General features: G+C 44.0%; 1 protein-coding gene across 6 annotated transcripts in view; it reads right to left on the reverse strand.

Moving 5' to 3' along the window:
- Septin6 (septin 6) overlaps positions 1–15,565 on the reverse strand; it is a 75,425-nt gene that overhangs the window by 29,570 nt on the left and 30,290 nt on the right. For all 6 annotated transcript variants that reach the window (XM_040744553.1, XM_021234716.2, XM_021234714.2 and 3 more), the window contains exons 4-5: positions 5,245–5,431; positions 940–1,101 (exon numbers count right to left, since the gene is read on the reverse strand). In XM_040744553.1, the coding sequence (XP_040600487.1) occupies positions 940–1,101; positions 5,245–5,431 (349 nt within the window). The remainder of the gene's footprint in view (positions 1–939; positions 1,102–5,244; positions 5,432–15,565) is intronic.

Genomic DNA, 15,565 nt, shown 5'->3' on the forward strand with positions numbered 1-15,565 from the left:
AAATCTTTAAAAAAAATCATGATGGCTATTTCTTATTGTTCAGTTCATGACAACAGGACTTAATTCTTGGGCAACAGTCCATCTCTGTGCCTCTGAGGCCAACCAGTTTTTTCAGCCTTCATGTCTTTTGCTGTGCCCACTGTCCCAGCATTGTTGGGGTCAGGAACAAACCTAGTTTACCTTTCTTGCAGTCCAGTCTGGAAGGTTGCCTGACCTAGATCTGACAGGTATTAAGAAGGCAGTTTGGTAGCTGGGCGTTGGTGGCCCATGCCTTTGATCCTAGCACTGGGGAGGCAGAGGCAGGCGGATCTCTGTGAGTTCGAGTTCAATCTGGTCTACAGATTGAGTTCCAGGACAGCCTCCAAAGTCACAGAGAAACCCTGTCTCGAAAAACCAAAAGAAGGTAATTTTGAGGCTGGGGGTGGCACAGTGGATTAAATACTTGCCTGATCATCTTGAGGATTTGAGTTCAGATCCTTGGCATTCACACAAAAGTTGGCCGGGCACAGCAGCTACCTGTATTCCTAGTACTTAGAAGGCAGAGACAGGGGAAGATCCCCAGGGCAAGATGGCCTTCTGGACTAGGAGGTATGGAGAGATCTGCTTTCAGCAAGAGACCTTACCACAGTAGACATAGTGGAGAGTGATTGAGGGAGATACCCCATGTCAACCTCCAGTCTCTACACACATGAACATACACCTGTACACACATATGAACATAGACATGAGCAAAAAATGATGAGGGGGAGAGTGGAAGGAGAGGCCTGAATTCCCACTCCACACTCAGCCTTGGGCCAGTTATTTGGGTTCTGGATCCTCTGTCAGCAGTACCTGAGACTCGGGTAGTCAAGAGTTACCACACTAAGATGGTTGATGACGGTGCTTCCCTGCTTGCCAAGAACACATGTCTAGAAGGTTGAACCCTGTGTTCCCACTCACATTCATGGTTCCATTGATCTCGGCCACTGACTCATCATCCGTGGGGAACTGATAGATCTGGACTCCATTGCTCACAAGTTCACTGGTGATTTTGATCTTGAACTTTGTCAGCTCACTCTTAGAGATGGCATCTGATTTGGCAATGATGGGGATGATATTCACCTAGGAAAAGGAGGAACAAAGCGTACTTACTATGTGTTGGCTGCTGAACTAAGTTCCCTATGAATGACTTAGCAAAATTAATCATAACAATAACTTTCCCAGAAGGTGCTATTGCTAATGTTTTACCCATGTGAAACTGAACCACACAGAGGTTAAATAACTTGCCCAAGGCCACGGGGCAGATAAGTAACAGAACTGAGATTCAAATAAAAGTCAGCCTCGTCGGGCGGTGGTGGCACACGCCTTTAATCCCAGCACTCGGGAGGCAGAGGCAGGCGGATCTCCGTGAGTTCGAGGCTGGGCTGGACCGACAGCCTCCAAAACAATACAGAGAAACCCTGTCTCGTAAAAACCAAAAAAAAAAAGTCAGCCTCATTCCCAAGGCTAGTAGCAACTATGAGGTATCTGCCAGTTTCAGATCTAAGTTGGTGAGCCGTGTGATTCCTTGGAATCAAGGTCATTGCTGGGGTGATTCAAAGAGGAAAAATAAAAATGACAAAGAATCTGTGGTTGCCAAGGTGACAGGTGGACATTCATTGGTAACAGTAACTTGTCCCAACCTGTCCAACCTGGGCTTTCCCCAGCCAGATGTAACATGGATCCACATGGGAGGAGAGGAAAAGAAAGCAGGGACAGAACTTGGTGAGGATGAGCATGTGGCTCTCATGCAGCAGCCAGTTAGGCACTGAAGACCCAGTAGCGCTAATGTGACAGGAAACAGATGCAGAAATGGTAGACTGGGGCTGGGCTGGGATACAGCTCAGTTGCTCGGATGATAGCTTAGCATGAGCTGGGCCGTCACTTCCATCTTCAGCGCCCCCTGTAATCCCAGCACTGGAGAGGTGGGAGGATCAGTTCAAGGTCATGTTCAGCTACATAGAGAGTCTGAGAGTAGCTTAAGCTACACGAGATCCTGTTTTACCACCACCCCACCCCACCCCCACAAGTTATAATGCTGGAGTCATATTATTTGTTTCTCAGCAAAGAAAGTAGGTCTGAATGCAAGAAAAAGGCCTAGTGCCACCCCAAAATTTCAACTCACCAGAAACCTGATCCTTGAACTCCCCCCAGAAAGAGTGGAAGCTTTTACTGTCAAAGATAAAGAAATTTGACATGTGTGTGGCTTTGAGAGACAGAGCACACTTAAGCTCAGGTTCCTGCAGAAAATGGAGTTGTTCCTGCTTGAAAACCCCATTGGGGCAGCAGGAATGGTGCTCAGGCCATGGACCCTGAAAGGAGAGTGTGGGAGCTCTAGAACGGAAGAAGTCTCATGTCTTTTGTGTTTTCAAAGTCCCCTAAATACTCATACTACATAGCTTGGGGTGCTGGTCAAAGACAAGACCTTGTATTATGGCTCTTGTAGTCTGGGGTCAAGATATCAGAATCTTTGCCAAGATGAACAGCAGGCAAATCCAAGTCTCCTTTTCATTTTTTGCCAAGTTCTCATTAGTACGCAATAAACATAAGTCAAAACTACTTACCCAATCCAGCCCACCCCACAGACTACTTGCCGCATGGTTTGCCATTGCCCTATACAGGGCGATGCTGGGCATGAAGGCATTTCAGGAGCAGCCTATTATTCATGAGCAGTGAGCTCATTGTTGCAAAAATGGAAAAATTGCTTTTATTCTGATTATAGCTGACATTCAGTTTTTATAGTGGCTATGCTACCAAATGACTACGTGTAAATTAGAATTTTGTATACTAAAACAACTTGTAGTTAGAGCTAAAGGCAAATCTCAACTCCTTTACAAGTTGTCTGTCCTTGAGCAAACTACTTGCCTCTCTGTGCTTCACTGACCTCACATGTAAAACCTGAAGTAACTGAATATACTAGATGATTAGAAGGATAAAACAGGGTCCAGTCCTTATTGCTGAAGACAATACTAACATATCTCATCGAACATGGAGAGGTTGAGCTGGTGCCTAACTAGAGCCTTCATCCCTATTGACTAGTGTTCATGGTACTGGAATTACTTTGCACACTACCGAAGGAGAAAGGCAGCCACCCACCAAACTACAAACCCTGCAAACGACAATGGTCACCTGCCTATGTGATACGCTGGTGCAATAGCGGCACAAATGTTGTGGAGGTAACCAGCCACTGTCTAAGGGGACTTAAGGACCACTCCATGAGATGGAACTCATGCCTGACACTGCTAGACCTGAGACTGGATAGGTCATGGGCCTAGGGAAAAAATAAATACTACAGTTCTGCTAAAAGAACACTGCAATAAAATGACTGCTGGCTACATTCTGTTATACCCATAGATCAGGGCCTTGCTCAGCCATCACCAGAGAAGCTTCTTCTTGCAGAAGATGGGAACTAACACAGACAACCATAACTGGACAATGTGCAGAAGTGAGACTTTGGAGCACTCAGTCCTAAAAGGGATGTCTTCATCAAACTCCTCCCCTCAGGGCTTAGGGATCTATTTGGAAGAGGAAGTAGAAAGACTGTAAAAGCCAGAGGTGACAGATGACTCCAAGGAAACAGTGTTGTCCGGACAATGGGACTGCTGCGCATGTGCACTCACCGCCTGTAGCAGCATGCACAGGTTCAACCCATACAGGATCCCATGGCTGAGAGAGGAGACGTAAACACAGGCTCCATCTCTAACCAAGAAACTATCTATAACTGATACCTACTTGCAAAGGAAAACTTGTTTTTTCCTCATCGAGTCTCACTGAGTATATTAACTTTAGGATACCCCCATGCACAGCAGTAGATGATCAGCACACAGTGAACTCAATGGTGTTTTTGTAGACTTGTCTCATACTGCTTTGTTTGATTATTTTTTTGTCTTATTGATCTTATACTTACATATTTAGTTTCTGTTTTCATGAAGTTTCTTTCCGTTTTGTGATTTGAGGGGGTTGTTTTTATTTTTAATGATATATATATATATATATATATATATGAGAGAGAGAGAGAGAGAGAGAGAGAGAGAGAGGGAGAAAGAAGACACGGAACTGTGGGTGGAGAGGTAGGGAGGAGTTGAAGGATAAAAGAATGATCAAAATATATTATATGAAAAAATTGATTAAAGAGAAACAAAAATTTAAAATTAAAATGCAACAAAACACCATTTGCTAAAAACAAAAACAAACAACAACAACAAAACAAGGTCCAGTGGCTGAGCCCTTGCTGCCTAAGCGTGAGCGCCAGAGTGCGGATCCCCAGAACCTGCCCATAATTAAGCCTCAGAAGGCCAAGACAGGGAACTCCCAGAGCAAGCTAGCTATTTAGAAAGATGAGCCATATATAGTTGAATTCTGAATTGGGTGAGATTCTGCCTCAATGAATAAGGTGGAAGATAGATGATTGAGGATGATTCTGACATCGGCCTTCAAGCTCCACATAGCACCCATGTGCGCATGCGCATACATTCGAGCACATACACGCAAGCAATCATGCATGCACACACAACCAATATGCATACATATACAAATGGAAAAGAAAAAAAAGGTGAAATAACATATATAAGTACATAGTGTCTGGCACATGACAAATGTTAGGAAAGAAAAATCCTAGTAATTAGACTTTTTAAAGAACCGAATGCTGAATTTGTCTTGTTTTTATAGTGCTGGGAATCAACTCTAGGGCCTTGTGCATGGTTAGAGGGATGGACTAGCAGTTTAGAGCACTCCTTGCTCTTGCAGAAGACCTACGTTTGGTTTCCAGCACCCACATGGTGGACCATAACCATCGTCAACTCCAGTTTCTAGGAAGTCCGACATCCTCTTTTGAACTCTTTCAGCACCAGGCATGCAAGTGGTGCATAGATAAACATACATGCGGGTGAAGTGCTTGAAAACATAAAATAAAATACATCTTTACAAAAATAAGGAAAGAATAACACTTTTCTATCGCCAAAACCAATGCCCTTAGACTTAAACAGCCACCTTCCTTACATTCATTCATTCTTATTTCCAAAACACTTAGGACAAATCCATCCTAATACTAGGAACCCAGATGGCAAAACATATGGCACAAATGCAGGATCTGCAACATCATCCTTATGAGGAAGGGAACAAAGGATTGGATTAGGATGCTACAAAACCTCTGCTGGAATCCAGCATTCCTTATATATTAGATCAATTAAGAGGCCAGCTTGCTCAGCCCCAGCTCCTGCGTCATACCTTACTGTCCAGCTTCTTCATGGTTACTAGGTCCAGAGACTTAAGTGAATGTCCTGTGGGGGCGATGAAGTACAAGCAGACATGGATTCGGGAGTCGTGGTAGGTGTGCAGTACTCTCCGGATCTTCAGCTCCTCCTGCAGGTAGGCCTCAAACTGAGCATCTATGAATTCCACGATGGGCTTATAGCTAGAGAGGAGAGGAGAGACATGGCATCAGTGTTTGCTTGGATTTTGACATACTCAGTCCCGGTTAGAAATGCAGTGTCCTCTGTAATTGGACCTCCCACATCTAGTTGGGCTTCTCCATGTTTTCTCTTATACCGACAGCTTTGGCTGCCTTCTTGGTTCACACATGAGCCCAATTTATTTCTTCACTGCCTCCGCACAAGTCAGGGCTCAGTTTATTGCCTCCTTCCTATGGCCTTCTCTACTAATGCCCAAAATCCCTTGTGTAACCCAGCAGTGTAAAAACCTACACATGGCCGGGTAGTGGTGGCGCACGCCTTTAATCCCAGCACTCGGGAAGCAGAGGCAGGAGGATCTCTGTGAGTTCAAGGCCAGGCTGGACCGACAGCCTCCAAAACAATACAGAGAAACCTTGTCTCGTAAAACCAAAAAAAAAAAAAACCTACACATGGCATTGGATTGTTTGCTGCTGATTCATGGGAATCAATATTCTCTGAGAGTCACTGTGTCTCCCTGAAGGACAGGACCTGTAAAGGGAAAGTCTTTATCTCCCAGCAGGCCCCAAGGCAACGTGGAACCCACCGATGGGATCTGTAGTTGAGCCCTCAGTCTAAGCCCATTAGATGCTTCCTGCATCTCCCTGTCACATCCTGCCTTTGCACTGAAGCTGAGGATACGCGACCTCTCTGTGACCCATGCTGGGGGATTGTGTCACAGTGCTGTGGGATCTTTGCTCATTCTTGCAGCAATGAGTGAAGCATCCCAATTAACAACCTTGACAGTCACATATTTTTCCACTTCTCATCTAAGCACACGGACAAAATTTGATAAATATACTTCCTCCAGCTTCTATACAGGAACCCCAGCTCATTGAGAATCCATGGAACGCTCCCCTAGGCAGCCTCCTTGACTCAACAAGACATTTATTTGTTGGTTGGTTGGTTGGTTTGTTTTGAAACAGGATCTCAGTATAGCCTTGGTTGGTCTGGAACACGCTATGTACACCAGGCTGGCCTCGAACTCACAGAGATCTGCCTGTCTTTGTATCCCCAGTGCCAGGATTAAAGGTGTGCACCACCATGCACAGTTCTATCTGTTTATTTTTTGAGATGATGTCTTGCTGCATAGCTGTAGTGCTTTGAAAGAAAATGTCCCCCAAAGGGACACTATTAGAAGATGTGGCCTTGTTGGATTAAGTGTGTCGCTGGGGAGGTGGGCTCTGAGGGCTCACATATGCTCAAGCCACGCCCAGTAGGTCAGACCACTTCCTGCAGCCCGTGAGTCAACATGTATGAACTCTCAGCTTTCTCTAGCACCAGGTCTGCCTGCATGTTGCCATGTCCTGCCATGATGATAATGGACTAAACCTTTGGACTATAATCGCGCCACCACAATGAAATGTTTTCCGTTATAAGAGAGTTGGCATTATGGGACTGGAGAGATGGCTCAGTGGTTAAGAACACTAGCTGGTCTTCCAGAGGTCCTGAGTTAATTCCCAGCAACTACATGATGACTCACAACCATCTGTAATGAGATCTGGTGCCCTCTTCTGACCTGCAGGAATACTTGCAGACAGAACACTGTATTAATAATAATAATAATAATAATAATAATAATAATAATAATAATAATAAAAGAGTTGGCATTGTCATGGTGTCTCTTCGCATAGAAACCCTGACTAAGACAATAGCCTAAGCTGGTGTGGAATTCATGTAGCTCAGGCTGGCCTCAAACTCACGAACCTTCTACCTCTGCTTCCCGAGTACTAGAATTACATATGTTTACCACTACACCTGATTCAGCATGGCCTAAACATCAGTGAGCTGAAGGTCTATAGTAGTTGCTAAGGGAGGGAAAGATACTTTCTTCAGTAGTGTAGCCACTGGTGAGTTGCCCATGCTTCTGTAACTAATCCTTTATCTATGCTCCTATAAGTAACCCTAATTAATCTTACCGGTTTACACATACACACAAAGGCATAAAACTAGAAAAGAGAGCTGGAGAGATGGCTCAGTGGTTAAGGACACCTGCCATCAAGCCCGAGGACCTGAGTTTGATTCCCAGAGCACACATGATAAAAGGAGAAACTAGCTCTTGTGGTTGTCCTCTGACCTTTATACATGCATTGTGGTATGTATAAATATGTGCACATGAGTGTGAGCACGTGTACACATACACATATAAATAAATGAAAATGTAACTACTAAAATACCTCTATTAAAAAATAAAAGTACTGGCTTTCTTGAGTTCAGCTCGGTACTGGGATTAAGACTGGGCTGGTTTAACCCCCAGAAACAGCTGACCTGACAAAGGTTGACTCTTGAATCCCAGGCATCAGCCTGGGAATCCAGCATGGGACTGATCAAGACCCCCTGAATCTGGGTGTCAGTGAGGAGGCCTAGGGAATCTATTGAGCCTTGGGCAGCAGATCAATACCCATCCCAAGTATACACATGGACTTTGGACTCCCATAGAACAATGTGAGGTGCACTCTCACCCTGAACTCTTGGGGAAGGGTCTAGGCCCTGCCCTGTATGAAATGACAGACTATGGACACCCCCATGGAGTGCCTCACCCTCCCTGGGGAAATGAGGGGATAATGGGGGGAAGGGCACGGGAGTAGGGAAGGGAAAGGGAGAGGGACCTGGAACTGACTTGTGAAGCAACCTTGTTTCTTATCTAAATTTAAACTGAAAAATAAATAAAAAATAAATAAAAATAAAAGTAAAGGAGGGGCTACTTGGGAAGAGAAAGGAGATCAATGGGAGGGGACAAAAGAGGGTAATGGGGAGTGAATATAATAAAAATACACTATCTACATGCACAAAAGACTCAGAATCATGTGTAATTAATATATGCTAATTTTTAAAACTTAAAAAGAATAGCCAGCCCACTCCTCCTCCCTGTCCTGTGCCATTCTGGAAACTTCTTTCTTTCTTCCTAGCCCTATCTGCACTGAAGCCACCCAATTGTCTTAACATTCTTTCTTTTTCAGGCTGGATAAGGGTGATCTTTCTTTTTCTTAAATAAATTTCTTATTTATTTATTGTGTGTGTGTGTTTAGGTGTGTGGTGTAAGTGTGGAAGTCACATGACAGCTTGTGTGAGTCAGTTCTCTCCCTTCACCCCGACAGATCCAAGGATGGAGGAACTCGGGTCCCCAGCTTGATGGCAAGCATCTTTATCCGCTGAGCCATCTCACCTGCCTCTGCTTCACTCTCGGCCACATCATCTTTCTGCTCTAACTGGGTCATCTCAGTTTCAGCCCTATGCCTCGCCTCCGCTCCTCGGTTTGCATGCGGTCTCTCCACTGGAGATGCTGCCCCCCTTCAGGGAAGAAGAGGCTCATTACCTCAGCCCAGGGCAGGGAGTTTTCAGATCCCACTGTCAGAAGAGAACATGATCAAAGGAAGGTATGAGACCAAGCAACCCCTCCCACCTGCAGCAGCTCCCCACCTGAGCCTTCGTGAAAGAACCCCCGAGGAAAGGGGAGGAAAGCAGCATTTAAAAAGAGAATCACACAACCCTGCATCCTGCATCCTGAGAGCTGCATACAGGAAGAGACCCAGGTGCAGGGTATCTCTGGCACCCCAAAGGAAAAAAATCTAAAAATACTGCTCTTTCTTTCTTTCTTTCTTTGATTCCACCCCCCTGCCGCCCCAGCCAAGACTGTTTTGAAACACAAATGATCCCTTGGCAGCAAAGAGTCATAGAAGATTCCTGAAGAATTCATAGTGAGAGTAGAGGGCGCATTCCTCAGACGTAGCTAATTTTTAGATGGGTAGCTGCTTTGAATTATATGACCAGGGCAAGGCTTTGCTTTCCGCCATTACATAACTCCTTTTTAAAAAGTTTTTGTTTCACACAAAGGGGTGGAGGAGATAGCAGATTTTCTCACTTCCTTCCTCTTGAAGCACTGAAACGCTGTGTTCATCTTATTCCAACTGCCCCTGGCTCTCAGAGTCTCTGAAGAGGTACAGACATCAGACCAGTCAAACCAGCCAATCAGCCACCAGGGTTTGGTTTCAAGGGATCTGAAAGATGGGTGACTCATCTTTGTGTCAGTCAGCTTTGTATCATCAGTGTCTGGCCTGCTGTCTGACATACAGCAAGGATTCCACCTACTGCTCTGAGTTCTTTCACCCCTGCCCCCACGGCTGATCTTCCCACAGTGGCCATCTCTTCTCCACATGTTGCTATCCTTACTGAACTCCATTCTGGGGCAAAGAAAATCCTCACTTCTGTGTGCAGCCACATTGCCAACTGTTTCTTTTTTTCTTCAAGGCACTGCTTTTCTCATGCCCCTCCCGAGAGTACATTTCTAGATGACCCACACCCTAGTTCCATGGAGGGCTGTAGAGGACAGCTTTCTTCCCTGGCAGACTCGACCCTTCCTCATCACTCCAATTAATCTTTCCCCTTTTGAGGCAACAAGTTCAAGACTTTTATGGACCACCCACGCAATTCTTCTCTTCTAACATGTATAGGAGTTGTGCCTGCATATATGTCCATGCATCACATGCATGTCTTGAGTCCATGTAGGCCAGAGAGGGTGATGGATCCCCTGGGACTGAAGTTACAGATAGTTGTAAGGACCCATGTGGATGCTGGGAATTGAACCTGTGTCCTCTGCAAGAATAACCAATGCTCTTAACTGCTGGACCACCTCTCCAGCCCTATTCATACAATTCTAATGGAGCCCACAGACCTCCAATGAGCTTATAAATAGAATTTAGAGAATCCCCAAACTTGAACAGGAACAAAATACATCTCTAACTGCACTTTGGCAGTTTCTTCAGTTAGAAACCAAGGCAATAATCTATAGTGTTGTTTGTAGCACCTGTGATTTTTCTATCCAGTAGGAATCACTCATATTTTCTATTCCTGGTCCAGTGGCTGCTTATCTGTCAAAATAGCATCTACATCTGTCATAGTTTCTATATTCTGATAATTATGAAGTCTGCAAATAGATACTGCTATTTCAGGACTTAACAAAGAAGTTTATGGGTTACTAAAACATAATTTTAAAATATTTTGGTAACCGCATTTTTAATACAATTGGTACATTTTAGGAATTCAGAAGCTATTTTGATAATGAGTCCAGAGTCCACAGCACAGTACTAAAAGTGTCAATTCTCCAAATACTTCTTCATTTCTGGCAGTGATATGTACTATGGAGACACTACAATAGTGTGCTGAATAGAAAGTACTGGAAGCTCAGTTACTTTTGATACCATAACCAAGGATGGCTTCTCTGAGGGTGCAATATCTGAGCTGTAAGAATGAGTATCACCAGCAAGCCACAGAAAGATCCAGGACAAGGACAGTCCCAGCAACACGAATGTAATAATGGTCCCAAGGCAGAAACCAGCCTGACAAGTTGAAGCAACAGGAAGAAAGGCAGGGAGCTGAGATTTAGGGAATGAAAGAGGAATGACAAACTACCAACTACAGCTACCCAACAGAAACTGCCTACATGTCCATCGAAAAGGGGGGAGGGGTGGGAGGGAGGGAGACACTCATGCACAGACAAATTCCTTATGAGGCACCTAAATAATGAAATTCATAGAGACCGAAAATATAGTGGTTCCCGGAAGCTGAGGTGGGAAAGGAATGGACAGATAGAGATATTAGGTGCAAGACTTAAACTTTCCAGCTTAGGAAAGCTCTATAGTAATCTCTGCTATGCCTTTACCCTAGGACTGGATATGTAGTTCTTGCCATTTGCTCTAGTTGCTTCGCTGGCGATAGGGCTTAACTGTGTATGTTCTTACTTTTCCTTCTCCTAGAACATACTTGCTATTTGCTATTTTCTTTTTCTAAAAGGGGGACTGTAGTGAGATATCCACCCTGCCTGCACCTGTAGCAGACTTGTCAGAGAGTGGGTCTTAGGTCTGGGATCGGAACAGGTGGCTCTCTCCTGTTTCCAGTCATGTCACAGAGGGCAGCCTGGTGACTCCTTGGAGATTCTTGGGTAAGTGCATTCTCCCGAATACAGTTACATTAACCTATTTTGAGACTAGTCCCGTGAATCTTAATCCGTGCATTCACACAGCTGTTCAGTAAGTTTCCTTTGTGGGTGAAGCAAATGTGTGGGAACTATATAGAGGTGATGGTTGAACAAGAGATAGCAGTGGTGGTGACTGATGTGTTAAATGCCATTGGGCTATTCATCATACCTGACTTTTGTCAAGAGCCTCAGCGGCTGGGGTACACATTCAAGTCTGACAAGTGCTGGCATCTGTTCACCTTCCTAATTCTCCCCTGCAGACATGAGCACCCAGAAGCCATCTCTAGGGTAGGTTTCTTTCCCCTACCACCCATGCACCTAGAGGTAAGATAAGGTGAGCAAGTGTACAGCTCTTCCAGACAACTCCTCCTCCTACATGCCAATGTAAATAAAGCCTCTCTTCATTGGAGACCTAGTCCATCTTCCTTTGGCCAAATCATTCTCCCCACTCTAGGTGATTATAAGGTACCTGCTAACAACTCAACGTTCAGTCTCCATATGCTGTGATGGCCTTCCCTTGATACTTCCAGCTCCCTCTGATCCCTACCCAAGAAATCCTTGCTGAAATACCCAACTCCCTGACCACAACCTGGGGTCTACCTAGCTGTCTTATGTCTTTGATCTTCTTTTACATGATTTATCTCCTAAGAATGCTAACACTCAGGAATCTGGCCCCTTTCCTTATTTCACAGGAGAGGGAAAATCAGTTTTCTCCAAAACAGTGACAGTGGATATATCAACTATACTCCAAGGTAGGCCACATGATCAGGAGTTGTTGATCAACACTAAACAGACTCCACAGTTTTCTGTGTGTCTTTTTGTTATGGTTTGATGTTTTTTCTTTTTATGCGAGTTTTGTTTTATTATTGTTTATTTTCTGTTCTTGTTTTTTTTTTCCTCTCTCCTTTGGGTAGAGGGTTAGGTAGAATGTAGGAAGACATGGGGGGGGAGGGAAAAGAATATGATCAAAATGTATTGTATGAAAAAAATACTTAGGTTTTTTTTTCATGTATATGGTTGTTTAACCTGCATGCAGGGATGTGTACCTTGTGGTGTGTGCAGTGCCCTCAGAGGCCACAAGAGGGCACTAGATCCTCTAGTACTATACTTACAGTTATGGCTATGGGCTGCTATGTGGGTGCTAGGAATTGAATCTAGGTCCTCTGGGAGAGTAGTCAGTGCTCTTCACTGCTGGGGCACCTCTCCAATCCACAGATTCATTTTATTTTTAATTGCAAGTACATGTGGGAGTGATATGTGCACATGTATGAATTTTTGAGGAAGCTGGAGGTATCAAATCTCCCGAAGCTACCCTTATAGCTATCAGAAATTTGTGCTGGGAATTTAACTCTGTCCTCTGGAAAAGTACTATGTACTCTAGCCCTATGACCTTCAGCTTTTGATTAGACTACCTCTGTGCACAAGGCACTGGGATTACTGGCATGTACCACCATGCCCAGATTCACATAGAACGTTCCTGAGACAATGATCTATTTAGTTTAAAAAAAAAACCTCTAATTCACTCTTCAACTGACTGTAGACTATTTCTACCGAATGTCAGCATCCTAGTTAATACATCAAATGGATACTTTTGGTATCAAATGATGAAAACGTATGGGTACTGTGTTAGGGTTTACTATTGTTGTAAGGAGACCCCATGACCATGGCAACTCTTAAAAGGAAAACATTTCATTGAGGGGGCTTGCTTACAGTTTCAGAGGTTCAGTTCATGAACGGGAGCATGGCAGTGTGCAGGCAGACATGGTGCTGGATCTGAGAGTGCTACATCTTGCAGACAACAGGAAGTCGACCGATTGTCACACTGAGTGAAAGCTTGAGAAAAAGATCTCAAAGCCCGCCCCACAGTAACGCACTTCCTCCAACAAGCCTACACTTCCTAATAGTGTCACTTCCTTTGGGAACCATTTCTTTCAAAACTCTCTACTAATGTATATGCCATGCATTCATTCATCACGTACTGAATATCAACTACAATCAGGGTGGTTAACTCATGCTCATTCTTGACTTAGCCTAGCCTTTCCTGACTTTCACTTCTCTTACAAATCTATACTCTGGACTCTCACAACAAGGTTTGACCAATTGCTGTTCCTCCCTGTTTCCACACCCAGAACCCCTCATGTCTATGTTACTGTATTTAACCCCACTATGCAGAATCTGCATCCATCTTCAACCCCTCCACTAATCTGAAAGCTACTTAGCAAAGACTGTGCTTTATATTTTAGTGGTGGGTTGGTAAGGTCGGACAGAGGGTAGAGGCACTTGCTCCTGAGCCTGACTACCTGAGTTTGATGCCCTGGGCCTAGTGGTAGGAGAGAACCAGCTCCCACAGGGTGTCTATGACCTTCAGGTACATACCATGGTACCAGCTCACTAACACAGCTGCTGTTGTGGAGCCATTTCCTCAGAAACAGAAACATTCCATACTGTAGAGAACTGCCTTAATCCAGAATGGAAACAATTCAAAATAGCTTCAGGAAGTTCCTGAAACTGACCAGATTCACTGGGCTCCTCCCTTCAAAGAGTAACCAATAAAGACTGCTGGGAGTCATTCTCAGGCTACCCAACCTGCAAAGAGGACTTTGAAACAAGCCAAGCTGCAAAGAAGACTCTCAGACCACACCAGCTGCCTGGAACAAGCAGAAACCAGCCAAGCTGCATGGAAGGGGTTTAGACCAACTGAATCAATCTGAAAAGACACTCTCTAACCTGTTGAGCTGCCTGCAAGCTGTGCAGTGCGCTCCGGGGTTCCCGGGTTTTGTGAGGTATCACCCATGCTGGGGTGGGCTTTGGTGACAGATCTGTCTTTGAGTAATTTCTGCTCCTGTAAGTAACCCCCCACCCATATTCCTGTAAGTAACCTCAATAAAACCCATTGGTTCACCAAATTGGACCTTGGTGTTATTAATACTTTGGTTAGTCATAGGCTCTTTATCTAGGGAGAGTAAATGTGTGTACTGTCTCCCCAGGAAAAGGCCTGCCACACAACATTGCCCTCACAACATAATAAATAAATAAATAAAATGTTTCTTAGTGTCTTAGTGTCACTAGCCTCTCACACTGTCCCTGGCACACTATAGACATTTAGCACTTGATAAATGGAACAAGATCCTCCATATCCATTTAGATGCTAAGTTTTGTGAATTCTCTCTCAAATCTGCCCCTCCTCTCTTTCCTATAGCTTTCTGTTCCTGTTTAAGCCTTCATCATCTCACCTATGCTCAATTACTGACTCTGTCCTCCTTATCTCTCTTCACACACTGCCTTATCTGCTTTCCCCAGCTTTTTAAGTCCACTGTCTACACCTACTTTATCTATTTCCTTTTTTAAAACAGTATCCTTTAAATTTCCTTTCAACTATACAAACAATCCATGTATGAATTCTTCCTGCTTCATTAGTAGTCACTATTTTCTTTCTGTTGAATATCTTTTCAGAGCTTTCCTGTATATTTATATGCAGATATAGAGAGGATTATCCATTGTGAAGGGAGGGGGAATTTCCACAAATGACACCATGATACAACTTCAGCATGACCTGATACTGAATCCATGTGAATACAAACTGCAAATACAGTCCCATGGTATGGTTGAATCACAGCTAATGTAGCTGCGTTATTGATGGACATGTAGGCAGGTTAAAGGTTTCCAATTTGACAGCCAATGCTGCAGTGAACACCATTGCTTCCTATAAGCATGTGTTTTTTTGGGCAACATAACGGAAAGTGGAATTGCTGGGTCATGAATTATTCATATTCAAAAATGTAATGGTCGCTGCCAAATTTGCCCTCCAAAAATCTGTATCAATTCATACACCCACGTGAATAAAGGTGGTAGTGGCTATGATATCATCTTTTATTTTTGCAAATCTGAGAGGGAAAAAATCATTGTTTTCTTTTGCATTTCCCTAATTGCTGGGGAAGCTGAATGAACATCATTTCATAATGTTGATTGTTCCATTTGTATTTCCCTTCCAGTCAATTATCTGTTTACCACTCATGGAATTACAGAAGCCCTTCTTACATTTAAAATCCTTTTCTATTACATAGGTTACAAATATTTTTGTTCCCTCTGTAGCTTGTTTTCACTTATGCTTTATGGTATTTTAACA

This window comes from Mesocricetus auratus, unplaced genomic scaffold (genome assembly GCF_017639785.1).
Source record: "Mesocricetus auratus isolate SY011 unplaced genomic scaffold, BCM_Maur_2.0 Super-Scaffold_100003, whole genome shotgun sequence".
Taxonomy (NCBI): domain Eukaryota; kingdom Metazoa; phylum Chordata; class Mammalia; order Rodentia; family Cricetidae; genus Mesocricetus; species Mesocricetus auratus.